Source organism: Pongo pygmaeus, chromosome X (assembly GCF_028885625.2).
Source record: "Pongo pygmaeus isolate AG05252 chromosome X, NHGRI_mPonPyg2-v2.0_pri, whole genome shotgun sequence".
Classification (NCBI taxonomy): domain Eukaryota; kingdom Metazoa; phylum Chordata; class Mammalia; order Primates; family Hominidae; genus Pongo; species Pongo pygmaeus.
Genome location: NC_072396.2, coordinates 42,127,227 through 42,150,812, shown reverse-complemented (window position 1 = coordinate 42,150,812; position 23,586 = coordinate 42,127,227). Strand labels below are relative to the sequence as shown.

The following is a 23,586-nucleotide window of genomic DNA, read 5'->3' as shown; positions in this document are numbered from 1 at the left end:
CTTTAGAAAAAAAGTAATATAAGTTATGTATAAAGTTGGTAAATTTAATAATACCTTGCCAAAAATTTGAGCCAAGAGCTTGGAATTTTCAGTTGTGTAAAAATTTTTATAGACTCATTTGAAAGTTACATTAGTTATTTCTTCTTTTAAGTCGGGATTTTTTTTTTTTTCTTAACACAGGCACTGAAGGTCCTGAGAACTGCAGAGTTTGCTCCTTTTGTTGTTTTCATTGCTGCACCAACTATTACTCCAGGTTTAAATGAGGTAAGAATCAATCTGTTTTTCCCCAAATAAGCTGTAAGGATCAAGCCTTACTCCCCAGCACAGTCAGAAGCGTGTCAGTCTACATTTGCAGCAAGGCTGCTCTGATGAAGTAGGATGTGGAACAGAATGCTACATGGGACAGCCTTATCAGTAAGCTGACTTCTAAAATCTGAGGACAAACCCCCTCACTCCCACCAGGACCGAGGCGTCCCAGGTGTCTCACAACCTCCGGGGCTGCCAGCCTACTCCCTCTCCGGATAGGGATTGTGCGGCCCCTGGAGTGGAACCTTTGTGGAATTTCTCTCCAGGCCCCTGGAGACTACCAAACCTAGAAATCAGCTCTGTCCACTGTCAAGCCAGCTCAAGTCAGAAACTGCCACAGACGTGGTGCTCATGAGAGTTGACTGCCGACTTAGAAGGTTTTCCATTGCTGAGCAGATCAAAGGGTAGTTACCATGTGTCTGCTAAGTGTAGCAGTGCCTATCTGCTGTAGGTTCCTTAGTTAAGGGGAGACTCTTATACAAAGTTATCCTGAAGACCATTGCTTTCGCAGGTTCTAGAAATCATCAGAGGACTCCTGATTGACTCTGTTCAGTCAACACTGACCTAAACTGACTCAAGCTTAAAATCTAGTTAAATCATGGCTTGGAAATTTTCCCTTTGTGTACCTTTAAGGAAGATTCAGGATTTTGATTTACCTATGTTACTCATATTTTCCGTCATTATGTTTTTGTCATTTCATCTGCAAGAGGTATATTCCTTTGTAAAATTCTACCTTCCCATCTTATTTAATAGACAAGCATGTTTGAAACTCCACATTGTGGTTAGCTTTTATCCTTCAGTTGCCATGTATTTTTCTTGAATCATCATCTTTGCTTTGTTTTTGTTTTGCCTGTTTTCCTGCCCTTTTACTAATTTTCCATAGCTGCCAAAATGGTGCAGAAAATTGCCTGTAAGTACCAGCTAGGAGGTGGTGAAATACAGCCGTGTTTCTTTTAATAGATTTAGAATGTAGACACTTTGTTCCCACAAATCCTTGCTTTTGCTGTTAGAATAAAGGCATTTTGTTTTCACTGAGTTAAACCCTGCTCACGTGTGAGTCAAGCACACAGACAAGCTGTTGTCGAGGAAGAGACTGACAAATATAGCTTCGTCTTAAAAGATTCTTAAGAGGGAGCTTTATTTTTCTGTAAAGAGACCTACATTAAAAATGTGATACTTTCAGCCATAAATTTTCTTGAATATTTTCATCAGCCCAGCTTGCTGAGCAAATCATAAACTCTGCTAGTGGTTTTTGAAGCTCAGGACTATATATTCAAATAGAATCCCATGTGCCACAGAGTGATGTTATAGGAATTGTTCCTTTTCATCCTGGTAGGAAGCACTCGTGTCTTTGGGTGAATGCACGTTTGCTAAAATGGCGTTTTTTGCATTGTGTTGATTATAAAGTAAAGCCACAGTGAAAATACTGTGCTTTTTAAGTGCAAGCCGAACTAGAAGGTGATGATTAACTGGAGTCTTACCTACACTGTAGTACTTAACACTAACATTCAAAGCATGCCCTGTCCTGCTTTGAAATGCCTGTAAAAGAGGACAAAACAGGTAGGACATTCTTGATTCAGAGTGCCCTGAGAGAAAAGATTGAGTTCCTGTCTGCTGTGGTGTCTGCGCATGTCCACTGCAGTGCCAGGACAGAATCAAGCAAGTCTCTTTATCTTACTTCTAGTCCCCTTTCTTGAGAGCTGTACCCAGAGAGCTGAGGCTTGCCTGGACCTCCCAGCAGCCTCCCAGGAAAGGTCTCTTGCCAATAACAGAGGGGCCTTAGAGAAGAGGAGGGGAGGGGCCCTAAGCCGGTACTGGGCACTACGGCTCCTAGGTCCTTGAAGGTACCGCATCTTTTATTTTCTCTGGAGATCTGTCTCTGTCACCCAGGGCCCCCATTTCCTGGAAGAATTGCTCAGTCTCTTGATTTTAGATTTAATACTTGTAAAACCCTATAATGACTGGCACTAGTCAGACAAGTGCTTGTTCTTTTGACAGCATTTATTAAGCACTTACGATGTGTAAGGCACTATGCCTAATGCTGGGGCACAGCAATTACAGGGCACACAAGACAAGTTTATGCCCTAGCTGGAGAGAGAGCCACTAATCGAATAAAGAGGTATTTCATTATCTCTATGTATATTTAAGACTCAGCCCAAGAGCTCACCCACCTAGTGTTTGGCAGGTAGGGGGTGGTTAATTTGACTCACAAAGTTCCCTAGTGTCAAGGTTGAACTTGCCCTTTGGGAGTTCAGCATGACAAATTTGACTTGCGAAGATATAGAGGCAGACTTCTTTCTGGTGGCTCTTAAGAGACCCCTGTCTTGAAAGAGCTGCCACTCTGTAGCGGAAGCTATACTTGCATGACAAAGCTGGGACCCTAAACTCCCTCCTCCTGTTGGATCCCTCTTGCGAGAGTTCTTAAAATGTGTGGCAAGCTGCAGCCTAGGGAACATCCTTTGTTGCAGCAAACCTCCCTAGAGTTCAGTAGCTTCTCTTCCCTTCTGTTTTTTTCATAAAAGATATGAGGACCTACGAACAGTGACATTTGTCTAGCCACTTCCAATGCAGACCAATTTGGGGGGATTCATCAGGTGCCAGGTGCTGTTTATTGGGGAAACAGCCTTATTCCAGCCATTATTTGTAACACTCAAAGAGCTTTTGCCTCTGGCATCAGCTGCTATTGAGTGAGGGCCATTATATGTAATTGAATTCCTGGAACGTGTGGCACCTTTAAGTAGAAGAGGAAAAAATACAACTTAATTTGTCATCCAAGGGCAGGGACTTGTTGGTGCAAACACAGCTGGGCCCTGAGGCCTGGCTCCAGTGAGTGTGGAGGACCAAGGGGAGGGGGACAAAGAGCTCCAGCCTTGCCACCGTAGCCCTCTCGCCAATTGGGAGAGTGGCTTGAGGCTAGGGTGGGGGGCTTCCTGCTGGCCTGTTTGGGCCACCATAGCCACTGTAACTCACACCTGGCATGGCCCTACCAAGCCTGACTCTGGGGACAGGCACAGCTAGGCCTGAGTGGGGGTGGCGTGTTTCCTGAAGAGTGTCTGTTTTCTCTGGTTCGTCTGCTTTGTCATGGACCCTCTGTTGCATGTTGAGCAATCACTGTCTCCTCTGTCATGGAGCGGACTTGGCCTCATGCTGGCATATGGCATGTCAGGGTCTGGCCTTGACTGTTTCTGACACTGGGATGAACAAAAATGTGAAAAGAGAACGAATCCAACTGATTTCTCTCTTCTGTTTGCTTTTCCCTCCTCTCATGCCCACCCCTACCTCCATCTCATCACCATTTAGGATGAATCTCTTCAGCGTCTGCAGAAGGAGTCTGACATCTTACAGAGAACATATGCACACTACTTCGATCTCACAATTATCAACAATGAAATTGATGAGACAATCAGACATCTGGAGGAAGCCGTTGAGCTCGTGTGCACAGCCCCACAGTGGGTCCCTGTCTCCTGGGTCTATTAGGCCTCTCCCCAGATATCTGAGCATAACTGGGAGCACCTCATTCGTGGAAAAGCCTCTTTGTTATCGGCCTTGTGTCAGCAGGTCATGGTCCCTAGAGACTACCTAGTTGTAGTGTGACCTACATTTATAATTATTGTCATGTCCGAATAGATAGGAGGAGAAAAACAATTACACACTAATTTAAAGAGACAGTATCTTTTTTAATCAGTTCTCCTAAACTTTAATAAAATGTATCTTTAAATATATGTATTATTCAATCCTTTGGAATGTTATATTTTTGGAAATCATAGCTTTTTATTTCCAAGGCCCCTAAAAACTGCACAAAATAGATGCTGCTTTCTATAATCTATTTTAATAATAATAAACAATGATTCTGTTACCTTGACTGGGGATGGAACACTACATTCTTTTTAGAGTCTGATTTTATGGATTGGAATATTGGAATATCTTTCTTTCCTTTATTTATTTGAAATAATTAGTGTAGTGATTACAAAACAGTCATAAATTTTTAAAGGCCTTTTTTCTCTCTTTTTTTTTTTTTTTTTTTTAGAATAGTATTTTTTTTTTTAAGTCCTTTATGTAACATCCAGATAATGTGATACTGTCTCTTTGAAGCACCCTGTAAACCTTTTAGAGATTTGAAGTTGGGTCTTGACTCTTAATGCATGTGGACAGTCGCGAGCGTTTATGCTGTCGGTGTGTCTGTGTTGGACAAAACAATCTGTAATCTACAGCAAAGTACATTCTACATTCCGTTCATGGGGCACACCCAGGGGAATAAGAATAAAATGCTATTATGACTAAGTTGTAAACCTATGCACATCCCTTGCATTTTGGGCAACTTTATAAAAAAAAAGAAACTGATTTTTATTAATAATAATCATGTAGTGAAATGTGTTTGTAATTTTGTCTCAATTTAATTTGTTGTAAGGTGGGGTGGGGGGAATTGCTGGTTTCACCATTTCAGATCTGTGTTGTCTAAGAGTATTAACGTTTTAATTAAGCAAAGAAATGAGGATTTTTAATCTGTATGTAATTGTTTTAAAGCACCCATTTTAAGAGAAAATACTGTGCAATGAAGAAACCAGTTTAGGCATTTGCTATAAACTGAAATATTCCAAAAGAATCATCTATAACAGCCCTGTAAATTCCTTTAAAATGATAACTAACAGGACAGTTTGACCAATTTTTTTTAAATATATTTCCTTTTATGTGTTCAATAATTAAATGCCTTTGGGTCCTTCATTTCATTATAGATTTGTTCAGGCTTCCAAGCTGATAATCTTTACAATTGTATAATTTGTTAGATGCTCATCGAATCTTTGAAGGCCCAGGAGTGAGTATCAGTTGGCAGGGCGACAAAGTAGCCTGCCAGAGCACAGCTGGACCACGTCTGACTCGCACAGAGCCATGCGCCCAAGGGCCACGGGTGTACTGGAGGCCACCTGTGGTCTCTCCTTCCTCTTGCTGTATCCCTTGGCACAGGGGAATCATCTGTCCTTGTTGCTTTAGAGACATTAACCATCTCATAACCCTTCCATGAAGTCACATTCTTCCAATACAGGAGATTCGGGCTGGGGTTCTCAGACTCTTTGACAGAGGTCAGTAGAATGTTTTTCATTAGCGTGTGAGGGTGTGGAGTGCTTATATTAACCTGTGATCCTTGAAAACGTACCATCGTTTTTTGCTTCTTGTAGGTTAGATGGCCTTGTCACTTTGTGCCTTGGCAGGATGTGCAGGGTGTGTTCTCAGCTAAACAGCTCCTCTTAAAGGACCAAACAGAGAAGGCATTAGTATACTTCTTTTACGTTGTCAACACCCTACCCGCCTCCGCCACCCACCACCTATTATTAAATGGTGGCGATTTTTTTTTTCTGATGTTGTTCTTTGCCAGTGACCAGATAAGTCTGCAACTTACTAACAAGGTATTGAGTGAACTACTTCTGTTTGGGCCCCACAGTGGGGTGACCAAGCCACCAAACCAGAGACAAGCTCAACAGTGGTCTCACGCTAGATGGAGAGAGAAACCTTCAAAGAGTTGGGTAGGGCTGTGTTAGAACTGATTCGAATCTGATAGATGCCAAGGCCAGACAGTCATTCCTGGTATGGTACTGACCACAATTCGGGCTCTTAGTGTGAAGGTGCCCACTCTACCTCTTTTCTGGTGAAGCACAAAGACAACTACAACTAACACATGGGAAACAGAAACTTCCCTCCCTCTAGTGGAAACCCCCACGCCCCCACTTGCCCTTTGAGCCCACATCTCCAGAGATGCTGATGATGCCTGTTTTAAGCCATCAGCCATGTTTATAAAGGTGGATTAAGCAGAGGAGGAGAAAAGCAATGCCAACTTAAATGTCTGTGGCCCCAGAATTCACAGGCACTGTAGCACTCATCCTCAGTGGCTTTATACGTCCTCTGAGAAGCACACAGGCAGGCATCATTCTTGCCATCATTTCGATGGTGAAACCTCTGCATGCAGAACTCATTGACTTCTCAAAGATGTTATCTGTTCCATTCCACTAATACATGTCTTCTCTAAAGCAGTGTCTTTATGACCTAGCTGCATATACTTAAATTTCTGAAGTCAGAGTAATTTCAGTACATTGCTGCTGCTGCTGCTGCTGCTGCTGCTGCTGCTGCTGCTGCTACTGCTACATTACAGTTGTCCACTAAGCAATCAGAGAAAATTGCTAAAAGCTTCTTTACTGCTTCCATTCCATCAGCAGAACGTTTTTTTTTTCTTTCTTTCTTTCTTTTAAAGACCAGAACGAATGATTAGAGTACTAAATCTTATTAGTGGTCAATTGAAGTATTGCAGAGCCACATTTTGAAGGTTCTCTCCCCCACCCAACTCCATTCCCTACAGCAAGAAAGGGAGTGTTTTTATATGTTGAATTCTTTGTTAAAAAGATGAAATGTCCTGATTTTCCAATCACAAGACAGTAATTACTTTGCACATGCAGCATATCCCATTTTAATGCTAAAAAGGGAAATGTCACTCGATTTAATTCATCTGGAAGTTTCCCAGTGTCAAGATAACATTGTAGCCTTTTTAAATGCAATTAAATGTATCTTTTGTCAGGTGAGATGATTTAAAATGTTTGCTCAGAGAGGAAAAGAAATGGTTGACCTACTTCTTGCTATTTGCATTCAGAAGGCATCGTCCCAGCCCATCCTATTGGTGGCAGAATATCTAAAGATGTTGCAAAGTCCCCCACTGCAGTAGAAATGCAGGAGGTGTTCCTGTTCCCCGTCCAGTTCCTTCTTAGGCTGCTAGAGACAGCCAGTGGGCCAAGCCTTCCTCTGTGCTCCAGGCAGGCCTGGGCTGCAGCTACTGTTATCTTTTTACAGCCTTTGATCTGATCGCTGCAGAGTTCTTTTGTTTTTAAATCACTTGTATTTGTCTCTTCATTAAGGCTTCAAGTTTATTTCTTGAAAAAGTTGAGTCAATTGAACCACCCTCCAGGAAGATTCCCAGCGTGGAAACTGCCCCTGAAAAACAAGGCAGCCCAAAGCCAGCTCTCTTTTGTCCCCCACTGATGTCATGTCCTTTTTTTTTCATTTCAGGCCAGTTTCTTAACTTGGGGCAAAGAGAATGTGTTGCTAAAGCTACCAAGAAAACTGCTTGATTAACAAATTCTTAATAGAAATGCCTCCCACACTGTTTCTTTGGAAAGAGAAGGCACCTTGGAATCGGCATTCCAAAACCAAGCTCCTTGTCGTCCTCATCCCTCCTCCTTCTTGCTTCCTATTATCAAACTCGTGTGTGTTTCTTGTTTTCTCAGAACTGAACACAGCCTCCTAATTCCATCCTCTTGACTAGGGCTTACAATACTGAGAGCGATTACAGCCTGTAATAGGTTAAAGGTCCCTGAGCGTGGCTCTCTTGTTCTGCGCCTCTAATTAATTCTTCTATTAAAAGATGCTTTCCTTCTCACTGCAGCTTACAGAAAGGCTACAAGCTTTAATCACAGATCATTTCATTTGCCAGAGCCTTTCCTTTTCTAACTCCTTTAGAAATAAGATTTCCCTCTCTGTTTGGAATCTCTGGATACAGGACTCTCCTCCAAGCTCATGGCTTGATTGGCTTTGCCTGTGCACACGCACATGAGTTTGCCTTAAACTTGGAGCTATGGGGAGTCCCAGATTTTCCAGCTTAGTGGGTGAAGTTTAGCTGTCGCATACATCCAGGAAATGGGGGAAAAGGTTAAAAAAGAGGGTATTCACCACCATGTTCCCATCTGGTCTTTCCCCTGCCTTGCTTTGTGCAGCAGGTGGGCAGACAGAACCCACAGAAACAGAAGTAGAAAGAGGGCCGAACCATCTCTGGGGCCAGCACTCCCAAGTCTTAGCCCTTTGTGGGGATACAAAATCCTGAGCTCCCACCACCTCTCATCTGACCCTCCATCAACTCCCTTGAACCTGTGCAAATGGACTGAGCAAAAGAAAATGGAAAGAGATGTTTGTCACCACACAGGAGACCTCCTTTCTGGCCCCAAGCACAACTCCCATCTCTGCGTATGCTCAGAAACTCAGAATTTAGCTACTACTTATGTGTTAGCTCCATTCTCTCTGGTGTGTGACAGAGAACACGCCAGTGTTCTTACTGACAGAGGCTTAGGGGTGACCCTCTCTGGACCCAGAGGAAGTACAACCTCTGTAGCGGGAGTTGTCCTTGGGAACAGAAACAGGCATTCCTCCACAGTGAGTGGCTCCCCCTATTTTTTTTTATTTGGAAGAGACCAAGAATTGGGGGAATTGATTTCCAGTCTTAGCTGTTTCCCGGAATGTCATCTGTGCAGGCAGGTAGGCGGCTGCCGGGTGCAGCAGGCAGCGTGACTGATGTGAAGGCCGCCCAATCCTCACGTGCTAAGACCCGAGTATCGTGTTTAATTGCATTGTAGGCACGTCGCCATTCAAACTCAGTTCTGGGGTGGGTTTGCATAAAGTTTTGCCAACGTGTTCTTTTTTCTGTATGTATTATTGCCTTTTTATAAAAGGTGTTGAAGTATTGTCTCAGTGATAAAAAGAGAGAGATGTTAATGGTTGTTGTATATTTCACCGTATCCAGTTGTAAGTATTTGCAGGGTACAGCAGAGCCTTAGCTTGCAAGAGCGTTTGTGCAGGAGGTGTCCCTCAACACCCAGGAGCTGAAGGGATTGGAAAGGTTTGGATTCTTTGTAAATGTCCTGCTTTTCTTTCTCTCTGTGTGTATCTATTTACATGCCTTAGCACACGCCCTCCCATCCTGATCCCTTTGCCCTGTCGCCGGAACAACCAGAATGCTGGTGCGCTGCCGGCACAGTACAAGTTGATGAAACCCTAATCAGTTATCTTGTGTGACAGGGGAAGAAGAGAAACTCCATAGTATTCCTTGTAGAATATACATACCTGTAGGATGCTGTGTAATGGGAAACCATAGAATTGGGCTTTTGTCATTTCAAAGTTGGAGAAATGTATGAATAAAATGTATAAAACATGAAAAGGCAGTTGTCTCCTCAGATTGCAGGCCAAACAGCTTGGGGACAAACAACAGAGGGTTAAAAGAAGAGGGATGGCCTGATTTCTAAAGGCGCCTGCAGAGTTCATCCACACAGTTAGTTAGGCCTCAGACACCTTCCTGCAATGGTTGGGGTGGGGTGGAGGTGTTGCAGAGGGACAGCTCCTGGCCCTGTAAAGGAGCACGACCCAGGCTCCTGGTGCCCGTCCTGCAGGTTTCAGTCTTCAGCCGTGACTGTTAACAGACGGCATCCTGCAAGCAGTTCCAGCTCAGTTGCTTGCATTTGGATGCAGGCTTAAAATAGCTTCATCTTAAAAAAAAAAAAAAAAGAAAAGAAAAGAAAAAGTCTAAGTTGTGACATCTCCTAGAAATAGAAATCTAAATTGATATAGGTGGTGTAGGTGCCACAGCATGGAAAATGTGGCCCTTGGTTGACATTTGCATCAAGAGCCGTGGGAGGACGCCTGCTCCAGGACTGCCGCTCCGCCCAGTGCCTTTGTGATTTCATGGTTTGATTTGGTCTCTGGCTGGAGTCTGGGACGTGCTTCCTGGCATGCCTCACTAACCTGGTTTACACACGATTCCTTCCCTGCCCTTGCCCTACGCTTTGCCCAAGCAAGGAACCATGGTGGCTTCAGAGACAACACTCGTATGTGTCACACACACCCCAGAAAGAGCCCAGGCCTGAATGAGCTTACCTGGCTCATTTTCAGAAGACCCATATGAAGGAAACATAAACTACCAGTGATTATTTGCTTTACTCAAATAAATATCACGCTACAAAAATTGTATAGAAGAGTTTAGGCCACATTCAGACCGAAAACTTGAGGCCCTGGCCTTTTAGTTCAGAAAATCCTGTTACCTTTGTACAGACTTCTTACCCTAGATACACAGAGGACAGAAAGCAAAATGCTACCATTAAGCTCATTTTTTGGACTTCATGGTATTTAAAACACATCCAACATGTCAATATTAAGCTGGTAGAAAAATATAAATATGTCTTTTCTGTGTTTTTGCCCAGTTTGCTATAACATGATAAACTGAAGAAATAACACTAGGGATCATTCCATGAACCGCTATGAACAGCACATCATGCAGAAAGAATGCAATGAGATTGGTGCAGGGCAATAGACAGAGTTCAAGGTCACTGAAGGTTGCAAGCCCCATGAAAGGTCAGTGTTGTAGTGCAAGTAAGCCACCCAGCCACTAAAGGAAGGGATGTTCTGGGAGAGAATGTTCCAGAAAGTGGTATGTGACTTTAACAACAAGTGAGCACACACACAAGGCATGGGGCCTGCAGATAAAATCCCATGGCTGTGGCACTGTCGGAAATACTGCACCCACCACACGTATTCCCTAGTCTCCTCACCCATCATTACCTTTCAAGCCTGGCTTGGCACTTTGGGAGGCCAAGGTGGGCAGATCACTTGAGGTCAGGAGTTCGAGACCAGCCTGGCCAACATGGTGAAACCCCGTCTCTACTAAAAATACAAACATTAGCTGGGCATAGTGGAGGGTGCCTGTAATCCCAACCACTCAGGAGGCTGAAGCAGGAGAATCCCTTGAACCTGGGAGGCAGAGGTTGCAGTGAGCCGAGATTGTGCCACTGCACTCCAGCCTGGGTGACAGAGCAAGACTCCATCTCAAAAAAAAATAAAAAAATAAACCTTTCAGGCGGTGGTGCCCAGAAATGTTTTTGCCATAGATGCGTTCTTAGGCAGGATCTCGAAAAGCTTCAATCTACTGCTGTTGCCCTCTTCGCTCCTCCAAAGGCAGCTTTATAACCCTCCCACCATGGCCACTTGCCCTGCAGAGAATCTGGCTCCCTTCTGCCACCAGAATGGTCTGATGAACAACTTAAGAGTGACAGAGGGGGCAGCCTGCTGGGACCTCAAAAGTGGCTTCAGGCCGGGCGCAGTGGCTCATGCCTGTAATCCCAGCACTTTCGGAGGCCAAGGCAGGCGGATCACCTGCGGTCAGGAGTTTGAGACCAGCCTGGCCAACATGGAGAAACCCTGTCTCTACTAAAAATGCAAAATTAGCCGGGCGTGGTGGCACATGCCTGTAATCCCAGCTACTCGGGAGGCTGAAGCAGGGGAATCGCTTGAACCCGGGAGGCGGAGGTTGCAGTGAGCGGAGATTGCGCCACTGCACTCCAGCCTGGGTGACAAGAGGGAAACTCGGTCTCAAAAAAAAAAAAAAAAAAAAAAAAGGTGGCTTCAGGCTCGCAGGATGTTAAACTGAGGCCAGAGATGGGGAAATGGAGACCATGTACAAAGCAGGTGGCAGCAGCTTAGCCACACAGATCAACAGCTTACCACAGAATTTCCCTCAGAACTTTCTGGGGGTGGTGGAAATGTTCATTTCTTGTTTTCACTGGTGGTTGCATGGGTGTATACAATGGTCAAAACACATCAGACCGAACACCTAGGATCTGTGCATTTTATTTTCTGTAAAGTATGTCTCAGTTACAAAAAAGAAACAAGGAAAACCATGATCATCTTTGCAGCTGCCAAAAAAAAAAAAAAAATCACTTCACAAAATTCAACACCCAGTTCTAATTTAAAAACAAACAAAAAACCCTTAAAAATAAGGTAGGAAATATTCTTAACATATACAGAATAACTGTTTCAACCCACAGCCAACATAATCCACCTAGAAGTGACAGAACAAAAGCACTAAAATTGCCATTATTTAAAAATTAAATAACACGTGATCATCATAGAATGATTAGAAAATATGGATAAACAAACAAAAAAAAGGTAGATTCAACCACATTCTGCTATGCAGAGCCAACTGCTATAAACATATCTATGTATATCTGTCAGGCTAGCAGGCTAGTATAAATTTGTGTGTGTGTGTGTGTGTGTGTGTGTGTGTGTGTATTATATATATATATGTTTTGCTTTTTGGTTTTTTTTTTTCATTTTTGAGACAGGTTCTCACTCTGTTGCCCAGGCTGTAGTGCAGTAGCATAATCACAGCTCACTGTAGCCTCAACCTCCTGGACTCAAGTGACCCTCCCACCCCAGCCTCCCCAGTAGCTGGGACTACAGGCCTGTGCCACCACACCCAGCTAATTTTTGTATTTTTTGTAGAGATGGGGTTTCACCATGTCGCCCAGGCTGTTCTCAAACTCCTGGGCTCAAGTAGTCTTCCCATCTGGGCCCCCCAAAATGCTGGGATTACAGATGTGAGCCATACCTGGCCCTATACATATTTTTAATACAGTAAGAAAGTCATACTAAACACACCGTTCTATTACATAACATGTCTTCCTCCATCATAATTATTTACTATTGCTTTTATTTATTTATCTTTTTAGGGTCCCACTCTGTCACCCAGACTGCAGTGCAGTGGTGTGATCACAGCTCACTACAGCCTCAAACTTGGGCTCAAGGCATCCTCCCACCTCATCACCCCATGTAGCTGGGACTACAGGCACCACCATGCCCGGCTAATTTTTGTATTTTGTTATTATAGAGACGAGGTTTTGCCATGTTGCCCAGGCTGGTCTCAAACTCCTGGGCTCAAGCGATCTACCAGTCTCAGACTCCCAAAATGCTACTATTGCTTTTAAAGCATTTCTCAACAACAGAACAGAGTATAACCATTGGAAAAGACACAAAATTGTCCATATTTGCTAATAATATCATTGTATACCTTGAAACACAAAAAAGGACAACTAGACAACAAGTAGCTGAGTTACAAAGCAGCTACTCGGGAGGCTGAGACAGAAAAATCACTTGAGCCCGGGAGGTGGAGGTTTCAGTGAGCTGAGATTGCGCCATTGCACTCCAGCCTGGGTGACAGAGCAAGACCCTGTCTCAAAAAATAAATAATAAATAAATAATAAAGAGCAGATACAAAAACACCCAGAAATCAATAGTATTCTTGTATATTCACAGTAAAGTTCAAAAATTAAATGGGGAAAGGATGCCATTCTCAACTGCAACAAGTGTTTTCAAACTAACAAATCCATGGGATCGATATGAGAAAACGGCAAAGCTGCATTGAGAATATAAAAGATGCAGATAAACAGAGAGATGATTTTGGATGAAAGAATTAAATGTTTTAATGGCATCAGTTCTTTCCAAATTAATGTAGGCTTAATATAATACCAAATCAAATGCCACACAATGATTTTTCTGGGCCTTTATAAAATGACTGTTCATCGGCCGGGTGCGGTGGCTCACACCTGTAATCCCAGCACTTTGGGAGGCCGAGGCAGGCAGATCACAAGGTCAGGAGTTCGAGACCAGCCTGGCCAACATGGTGAAACCCCGTCTCTACTAAAAAAAAATACAAAAATAAGCCGGGCATGGTGGGGAACACCTGTAATTCCAGCTGCTCAGGAAGCTGAGACAGGAGAACTGCTTGAACCCAGGTGGGGGAGGTTGCAGTTAGCCGAGATTGCACCACTGCACTCCAGCCTGGGTGACAGAGCGAGACTCGGTCTCCAAAAAAAAAAAAAAATTATATATATAATATGTACACCAAAATTAGTTTCAGCCCAATTAAAGAGTTGAATATTAAAATTAGTGCTAGAAAATGAAAACAAATAGAATGAGTAGTCAGTAAAACTCTGGAAGAGGGTAACTTTTTAAGCTTATGCAGGAGAAAAAAGTCAGAAAGCAATTGAAAGATTTGACCCCATGAAAGCATTACAGCATTTTTTTTCTTTTCTTTTTTTTTCTTTTTGAGACGGAGTTTTGCTCTTGTTGCCCAGGCTGGAGTGCAGTGGCGTGATCTCGGCTCACTGCAACCTCTGCCTTCTGGTTTCATGCAATTCTCCCACCTCAGCCTCCAGAGTAGCTGGGATTACAGGTGCCCACCATCACACCCGGCTAATTTTTGTATTTTTAGTAGAGACGGGGTTTCACTATGTTGGCTAGGAGTTTGATCTCAAACTCCTGACCTGGTGATCCGCCCGCCTCGGCCTCCCAAAATGCTGGGATTACAGGCATAAGCCACCACGCCCAGCCAAAACCATTACAGCTTTGATATGAAAACTTGTAGACCACAAACAGAAAGGAAAGGCATTTTACAGCAAATATAATATACAAAGAGTTAATATATTTATTATACAATGAAGACATAAAGTGGTTAAAAATGCTAACATTCCAACAAATGAACAAAGGACATGATGAACATTGCACAGACTATACAGAGAGCTACTATTAAAAACATTGAAAAATATCTCAATGATCAAGAAAATGTAAGTGGCACAGTGGCTCGCACCTGTAAGTCTAGCACTTTGGGCAGCTGAGGCAGGTGAATTGCTTGAGCCCAGGAGTTCGAGACCAGCCTGGGCAGCATGTCAAAACCCCATCTCTACAAAAAGTACAAAAATTAGCCAGACGTGGTGGCATGCGCCTGTAGTCCCAGCTACTCAGAAGGCTGAGGCGGGAGGATCACTTGAACCCGGGAAGCGGAGGTTGCAGTGAGCTGAGATCCTGCCACTGCACTCCAGCCTGGGTGACAGAATGAGACTCCGTCTCAAAATAAATAAGTAAATAAAAAAAAAATTAAAATAATAAAGGCAAACTAGACATGGTGGCACACACCTGTGGTCCCAGCTACTCAGAAGGCTGAGGCAGGAGGATCACTTGAGCCCAGGAGGTCGAGGCTGTAGAGAGCCATGATTGCACCACTGCACTCCAGCCTGGGTGACAACAAAGCCATGTCTCTAAATAAATAAATAAAAATAAAGGCAATCAAGCTGGGTGTGGTGGCTCACGCCTGTAATCCCAGCTAGCCAGGAGGATGGCTTGAGGCCAGGAGTTTGAGACCAGCCTGGGCAACATAGCAAAACCCTGATTAAAAAATTTTTGTAAAAAGGCAATCAGTACCATTGACTGAGCCGTCACTCTGATGTTCCGGTCACTGAGTGCTTTGCATGCCTCAGCGTACCTCCACCCTCAGTCCTCTGACCTGAGGGCTCTTAACCATAAATATTAATAAATATCCCCAAATTTAAACAGTGCTTTATGATAGGATAATCAATGAAGTGTTTCTTTATTTTACAAGTCTACTTGTAATATTTTATTTATTTTTTATTATTTATTTATTTATTTATTTATTTTGAAACAGAGTCTGACTCTGTCACCCAGGCTGGAGTGCAGTGGTGTGATCTCAGCTCGCTGCAACCTCTGCCTCCTGGGTTCAAGTGATTCTCCTGCCTCAGCCTCCCAAGTTGCTGGGATTACAGGCGCCTGTCACCACGCCCGGCTAATTTTTGTATTTTTGGTAGAGATCGGGTTTTGCCATGTTGTCCAGGCTGGTCTTGAACTGCTGACCTCAAGTGATCTACCTGCCTTGGCCTCCCAAAATGCGGGATTACAAGTGTGAGCCACTGTGCCGGGCCTACTTGTAATATTTCACATACAAATTTTTTTTTGAGACAAGGTCTTGATTTGTTACCCACACTGGAGTGCAGTGATACAAACACAGCTCACTGCAGCCTCAATCTCCCTGCTCAAGCCATCCTCCCACCTCAGCCCCCCAAGGAGCTGGGACTACAGCCTTATTCTGTCACCCAGGGTGGAGTGCAGTGGTGCAATCATGGCTCACTGCATTCTCAACCTCCTGGGCTCAAGCAATCCTCCCATCTCAGCATCCCAAGTAGCAGCTGGGACTACAGGCGTGCACCACCACACTCACCTAAATTTTGTATTTTCTGTAGAGATGTGGTTTTGCCACATTGCCCAGGCTGGTCTCAAACTCCTGGGCTCAAGCAATCCACCTGCGTCAGCCTCCCAAAGTGCTGGGATTACAGGCTTAAGTACACATTTTTAAATGTCTTTCAAATGCATTTGCCTGTTCCCTTAGTTCAGGTGACTGTTGAAACATTACAGGGATGATATCATGGCCAAGTCCCCACATCATTTATGTGTCTGTCTGTGGCATTCTCTGCCTTCAGTGCTGGTGACATGGGGTAGGAGCAGAGAGAGGCCAGCCAGTGCACAACTGTAGTGCTGCCTTTTGCATCTGAGTATCTTGTGCAACTTGCTCAACCTCCTAAGCTCAGGTTTCCTCATAGATAAAATACAGAGAACAGCATCCATCCACTGGGCTGGTTGCAAGCATTGAGTGAGGAGAGTGTGTGACTGCTGAAGCTCACTTGGTACCCTTCCTCCTCCCTGAAATTCCCTCTTAATTCCTCTTCATCTACCCACATATGCATATACCAAAGGCACCCGCTCCTGGTGGGACTAGACCATTATAGTGGAACACAGATGACATTTTTTTCATTATGATAATAGCTGCTTAAATGCACATCTACGTGAAAATGGTGATTTTACAGCTATCATTGCTCAAGTGAAGCAAAGGTAGAGGAGCTCTATGTTTTTATTTGGATTTTCGTTTTGTGTTTTGTTTTGTTTTGTTTTGAGACAGGGTCTTACTCTGTTGCCCAGGCTGGAGTGCAGTGGCGTGATCTCGGCTCACTGCAACCTCTGCCTACCAGGCTTAAATGATCCTCTGCCTCAGCCTCCTGAGTAGCTGGGACTACAGGAGCGCACCACCACACCAGGCTAATTTTTTGTATTTTTAGTAGAGATGGGGTTCTGCGATGTTGGCCAGGCCGGTATTGAATTCCTGGACTCAGGTGATCTGCCCGCCTTGGCCTCCCAAAGGGCTGGGATTACAGGCCTGAGCCACCGTGCCCAGCCTCTGTACAGTTTTTAAAGTGAATCAACCTGAGCACTTCTTTTATGGCTGCCTGATGGGAGCGTAGGAGAGAGCATGGCCTGGGAATGGCTGACGCCAGCCACTCTCCGGGTCCGCTTTCACCCTGTCACTACGCCTGGCTGCCACCATCAGGAGCCTGGGAACATTTCTGCTTCCCTGCGAGGACACCCTTCTCTAGCCAGCCAGACCTGAGAATTGGGGGCTCACAGAGTGGCAAAGAGGAAAAGGGACGAAGTCAAAGGACACCTCATAGCAAGACATGAAATTCAGTCCGAATAATTTATTCATCCCAATAAGTGCTTTGGATTTCTGCCTAAGAACTCAAGCTGTCAATTTTCAGCTAAGTGAGCTACACGGCTTGTTCATCTAAACAAACTGCAATGGCAGAGTTGTACTAGGCTGAAAAGCATAAACATCTTAAGGGCAGAGTTGCCCAATCAGAGAACAAAATACATTAGTGAGCTTAAGTGAAGTAGTGAACACAGTGTGCAGGGCCCTAGGAACAGAATAGAGACCCCAGAAACAGCCTGGGCAGATGAAAAACTGAAGATGACAAAGATGGGACTTCAGGCCGGGCACGGTGGCTCACACCTGTAATCCCAGCACTTTGAGAGGCCAAGGTGGGCAGATCACCTGAAGTCAGGAGTTTGAGACCAGCCTGGCCAACGTGGTGAAACCCCGTCTCTACTAAAAACCCACAAAATTAGCCGGGCATGGTGGTACACGCCTGTAATCCCAGCTACTCGGGAGGCTGAGACAGGAGAATTGCTTGAACCCGGGAGGCTGAGGTTGCTTTGAGCCGAGATCGCATTACTGCACTCCAGAGTGAGACTTCATCTCAAAAAAAGAAAAGAAAAAGATGGGACTTCAATGCAGTGATGAAATCATGAACTCTTCAAGAATTATTCATATGGAAAAAGTAAAATTAGATCCCTACCTCATGATACATAAAAAATAAAATTTTAGATGGCTGAAAGATCTGTGAAAATCTTAAAATATTACATACACATACACACATACACATATACACACACATATTGGGCTATATATATATATATATAATATAAAATATTTTTCATGACCACAGGATAAGAAAGATTTCTTTGGGTGGTTTTTTTTTTCCTTTTTTATTTTTATTTTTTGAGACAAGGTCTCATTCTGTCTCCCAGCAGGAGCTCAGTGGCACAATCATGGCTCACTGCAGCCTCGACCTGCTAGGCTGAAGTGATTCTCCCACCAGTAGCCGGAACTACAGGAGAGCACCACCACACCTGGCAAATTTTTTAAAAGTTTTTTGTAGAGACAGGGTCTCGCTTCATCGTCCAGGCTGGTCTTGAACTCCTGGCATCAAGCAATCCTCCTACCACAGCCTCCAAAAGAGCTGGAATTACAGGTGTGAGCCACCAGGGCCTGGTAAATTTCTTAAATAAAACTCAAAATGTGCCAGGCACAATGGCTCATGCCTTTAATTCCAGCTACTTGGGAGGCTGAGGTGGGAGGACTGCTTGAGCTCAGGAGTTTGAGACCAGCCTGGCCAACATAGAGAAACACTTATCTCAATGAAAACAATTTTTAAAAACCCACAAAATGTATAAGTTATGAAAGAAAAGGATTGATAAAGTTGAATCTCTTGAAATTGAAAACTGAAAAGTTTATTTGCAAAAATCTGCATAAACAAGCTAGGTGCTCCCAGCACTTTGGGAGGCTGTGGCAGGAGAAAGGCCTGAGTCCAGGAGTCTGAGGCTGCAGTGAACTATACATTGCACCACTGCACTCCAGTCATGGCCACAGAGGGAGACCCTGTCTCTTAACAACAACAGCAACAAAAATTCTCATAAACAACCTAAAAAGATAAGCCACAGGCCTGGATGTGTCCGGAATTGGAGGGTTCTTGGTCTCACTGACTTCAAGAATGAAGCCGTGGACCCTGGCGGTGAGTGTTACAGCTCTTAAGGTGGCGCGTCTGCAGTTTGTTCCTTCTGATGTTCGGAGTTTCTTCCTTCTGGTGGGTTCGTAGTCTCGCTGGCTCAGGAGTGAAGCTGCAGACCTTCGCGGTGAGTGTTACAGCTCATAAAAGCAGCGTGGACCCAAAGAGTGAGCAGTAGCAAGATTTATTGCAAAGAGCGAAAGAACAAAGCTTCCACAGTGTGGAAGGGGACCGGAGCGGGTTGCCAATGCTGGCTCGGGCAGCCTGCTTTTATTCTCTTATCTGGCCCCACCCACATCCTGCTGATTGGTAGAGCTGAGTGGCCTGATTTGACAGGGTGCTGATTGGTGCGTTTACAATCCCTGAGCTAGATACAAAGGTTCTCCATGTCCCCATCAGATTAGCTAGATACAGAGTTTCGACACACAGGTTCTCTAAGACCCCACCAGAGCAGCTAGATACAGAGTATCGATTGGTGCACTCACAGACCTTGAGCTAAATACAGAGTGCCAATTGGTGTGTTTATAATCCCTGAGCTAGACATAAAGGTTCTCCAAGTCCCCACCAGAGCAGCTAGCTACAGAGTGTCGATTGGTGCACTCACAAACCTTGAGCTAAACACAGGGTGCTGATTGGTGTGTTTACAAACCCTGAGCTAGATACAGAGTGCCAGTTGGTGTGTTTACAATCCCTGAGCCAGACATAAATGTTCTCCAAGGCCCCACCAGGGCAGCTAGCTACAGAGTGTCGACTGGTGCTCTCACAAACCTTGAGCTAAACACAGGGTGCTGATTGGTGTGTTTACAAACTTGAGCTAGATACAGAGTGCCAATTGGTGTGTTTACAATCCCTGAGCTAGACATAAAGGTTCTCCAAGGCCCCACCAGAGCAGCTAGATACAGAGTGTCAATTGGTGCACTCACAAACCTTGAGCTAAATACAGGGTGCTGATTGGTGTGTTTACAATCCCTGAGCTAGATACAGAGTGCCGATTGGTGTGTTTACAATCCCTGAGCTAGATATAAAGACTCTCCACGTCCTCACCAGACTCAGGAGCCCAGCTGGCTTCACCTAGTGGATCCCGCACTGGGGCTGCAGGTGGAGTTGCCTGCCAGTCCTGCGCCATGTGCTCGCACTCCTTAGCCCTTGGGCGGTCGATGGGACTGGGCGCCCTGGAGCAGGGGGCAGCGCTCGTTGGGGAGGCTCGGGCTGTACAGGAACCCACGGAGGTGGGGGAAGGCTCAGGCATGGCCGGCTGCAGTCCCGAGGCCTGCCCTGCGGGAAGGCAGCTAAGGCCCAGCGAGAAATCGAGCGCAGCGCTGGTGGGCTGGCACTGCTGGGGGACCCAGTACACCCTCTGCAGCTGCTGGCCCGGGTGCTAAGTCCCTCATTGCCCGGGGCCGGCAGGGCCGGCTGGCTGCTCCGAGTGCGGGGCCCGCCAAGCTCACACCCACCCGGAACTCCGGCTGGTCCGCAAGCGCCGCATGCAACCCCAGTTCCCGCTCGCGCCTCTCCCTCCACACCTCCCTGCAAGCTGAGGGAGTGGGCTCCAGCCTTGGCCAGCCCAGAAAGGGGCTCCCACAGTGCAGCTGTGGGCTGAAGGGCTCCTCAAGTGCAGCCAAAGTGGTAGCCCAGGCAGAGGAAGCGCCGAGAGCGAGCGAGGGCTGTGAGGACTGCCAGCACGCTGTCACCTCTCATGGAGACACTAGCAGCACATGGTACTGCCATCCAGAACTTATAAAGAACTTCAAAAATTCACTTTTCTGGTGTGGTGGTACACGCCTGTAATCCCAGCTACTCGGGAGGCTCAGGCAGGAGGATCGCTTGAGCCCAGGAGTTCAAGACCCACCTGAGTGACACAGCAATACTCAATCTCCAAAACTGAAAAAATATATATATATTTTATATTTCTTGAATAGCACGCTATGTAATTTGGACCCAATCCTCATTCTTAAGACAACTAAAGCAGCTGATTGAAATATTAAAAACATCTGTTTGGAAACTTTTGCAAACTAACAAGATAGTTTGGGCCAGGATCTGGGAGAAAATTGATGTCTAAGGGAGGGAGAGAGCACTGAAGGCCAATTCTCCTCAGGTGCCATTTGCCCACTCCAGAAGAGGCAGCCTAGAAGCCGACCAGCACAGGGGTTGGGGGAAGGAATTGGAGTCGGGCGCGTCTGCTGGAGTGAGAGGGGCTAGCGTACTTCTCTCACTTTCAGTGGGGACCCCGAAAGTTTGCCTCCTAGGAGGAAGGGTGAACCTCAAACAGGTCCTCACAGCAACTGCTTACCTTCAGATCTTCTCAAGCCCTGACATTTGATTGAAGTGATCCCAGCTTGGTTGTGTCCTGGGTGCTTCCCGGAAGAAAATGTCATTCATCCCTGGAGGAAGTTAACATACTCCTAGGCCTTAAATAATGTCTACAATTTAGCAGATACAATGTGACAAATGACACAAAATAATGAGGCACATGAGGAGAAAACAGGTAAATAGATGGATACATCTGTATAAACAAATAGCAATCAGATATTTTGGGTTTTAAATATACATAGGATTAGGCCAGGCACGGTGGCTCACACCTGTAATCCCAGCACTTTGGGAAGCCAAGGTAGGTGGATCACCTGAGGTCAGGAGTTCCAGACCAGCCTGGCCGACATGGTGAAACCCCGTCTCTACCAAAAACACAAAAATTAGCCGGGCATGGTGGCGTGTGCCTGTAATCCCAGCTACTCAGGAGGCTGAGGCAGGAGAATCACTTGAACCAGGGAGGTGGAGGTTGCAGTGAGCTGAGATCGCACCACCGCATTCCAGCCTGGATGACAGAGCGAGACCCTGTCTCAAAAAAAAATAAATAAATAAATAAATAAATATACATAGAATTAAAATACATGTCACACCTGTAATCCCAGCACTTTGGGAGGCCAAGCCAGGGGGATCGCTTGAGACCAGCAGTTCAAGACCAGCATGCGCAACATAGTGAGACACCGTCTCTACTAAAAATAATAAAATAAAATTAGCCAGGCACGGTGGCACACACCTATAGTCCCAGCTACTCAGGAGGCTGAGGTGGGAGGATTGCTTGAGCCCAGGAAGTCGAGGCTGCAGTGAGCAAAGATTGTGCCACTGCACTCCAGCTTGGGCAACAGAGTGAGACCCTGTCTCAAAAAAAAATTTTAAAAAGATTTAAAATACATGATAACTCTGACATATAAGTTGCAAAGGAGGTAAATAGAGTTAATATGTCTTAAGGTCTTTACATTGTCAAGGGAGAAGGGATTAGGATTAATTAATTTGGCAAGTCAAGGATGCAAGTTTAGAGCAACCACTAAAAGAAAAATGAGAATGTATAACTTCCAAGCTAAATTAAACAGGACACAAAAGCACAAACCATAAAGACAGAGATTAATAAATTGGACTATTAAATTTAGGATGTTACGAATTAAGATCTGTTCATCAAAAGATATAATAAAAAGCTGAAAAGGCAGCCTTGACAACATAGTGAGATCCCGTCTCTACAAAAAATAAAATTAAGCAGGCATGGTTGTGTGTGTCTGTGGCCCCAGCTACTCAGGAGGCTGAGGCAGGAGGATTGCTTGAGCCCAGGAGGTCGAGGCTACAGTGAGCTGTGATCATGCCACTGCACTCTAGCCTGGGCCACACAGCATGACCCTCTCTCTCAAAAAAAAGAAAGAAGATGAAGAAGAAGAAGCTGAAAAGGCAAACCACAGAATGGGCCTGGCATATTTTGAACAACCTCTGAAATTTGGAATTTCCTACATTATAAGTAAATCTCCTCAAAGTAGAAGCCACAGGCTCTCTTTCTCAGCTTCCCTTGCAGCTGACAACCAGGCATGTGTGTGATCTAGGTTCTGCCCCTGTAACGCATCTGGATTCAGAAGAAAGCAACATGAGGAGTAAGTGTCCAATGAGGAGTTTTATAATCAGGATGGCAGTGGTGGCATCTGGCTGTCAGGGGCAGAGGTGACAGAGGTTCTGACTCCCACGCCCAGCAGCAGTGGCCATGGGGCTTCACCGGAGGAACCCCTCAAGACAGTTTGAATTTTCTTTCTTTTTTTTTTCTTCACTATTGAATGTCTGGTCCATGCCAGAATTCTTTTTTTTTTTTTTTTTCTTAAAGATGGAGTCTCGCTATATTGCCCAGGTTGGTCTCAAACTCCTGGGCTCAACCTATTCTCCTACCTCAGCTTCCTGAGTAGCTGGGACTACAGGTGCAAGCCACCATGCCCAGCTCACCCCAGGATTCTTTGATCTACCCTAATAGTTTTTTAAATTCTAAATTTAAAAAATTAAACTTGAAATACTTTGAAACAAAAAAGTTCCAAATATAGGTGGGGCACAGTGGCTCACATCTGTAATCCCAGTACTTTGTGAGGCTGAGGCAGGAGGATTGTTTGAGGCTGAGAGTTCAAGACCAGCCTGGACAACATAGTAAGACCCTGTCTCCAAAAAAATAAATGAATTTTTTTTCTTTTTTTGAGATGGAGTTTAGCTCTTGTTTCCCAGGCTGGAGTGCAATGACGCTATCTTGGCTCATTGCAACCTCCGCCTCCCAGGTTCAAGCCATTCTCCTGCCTCAGCCTCCCAAGTAGCTGAGATTACAGGTGCACGCCACCATGCCTGGCTAATTTTTGTATTTTTAGTAGAAACGAGGTTTCACCAT

General features: G+C 45.0%; 1 protein-coding gene across 8 annotated transcripts in view; it reads left to right on the top strand.

Annotated features, from left to right (window-relative positions):
- Nucleotides 1-9,271, top strand: part of CASK (calcium/calmodulin dependent serine protein kinase) — a 400,547-nt gene extending 391,276 nt beyond the window's left edge. For all 8 annotated transcript variants that reach the window (XM_054470905.1, XM_054470901.1, XM_063660449.1 and 5 more), the window contains 2 exons: nucleotides 181-264; nucleotides 3,607-9,271. In XM_054470905.1, the coding sequence (XP_054326880.1) occupies nucleotides 181-264; nucleotides 3,607-3,783 (261 nt within the window). In that variant the 3' untranslated portion in view covers nucleotides 3,784-9,271. The remainder of the gene's footprint in view (nucleotides 1-180; nucleotides 265-3,606) is intronic.
- Nucleotides 9,272-23,586: the final 14,315 nt, after the last annotated feature.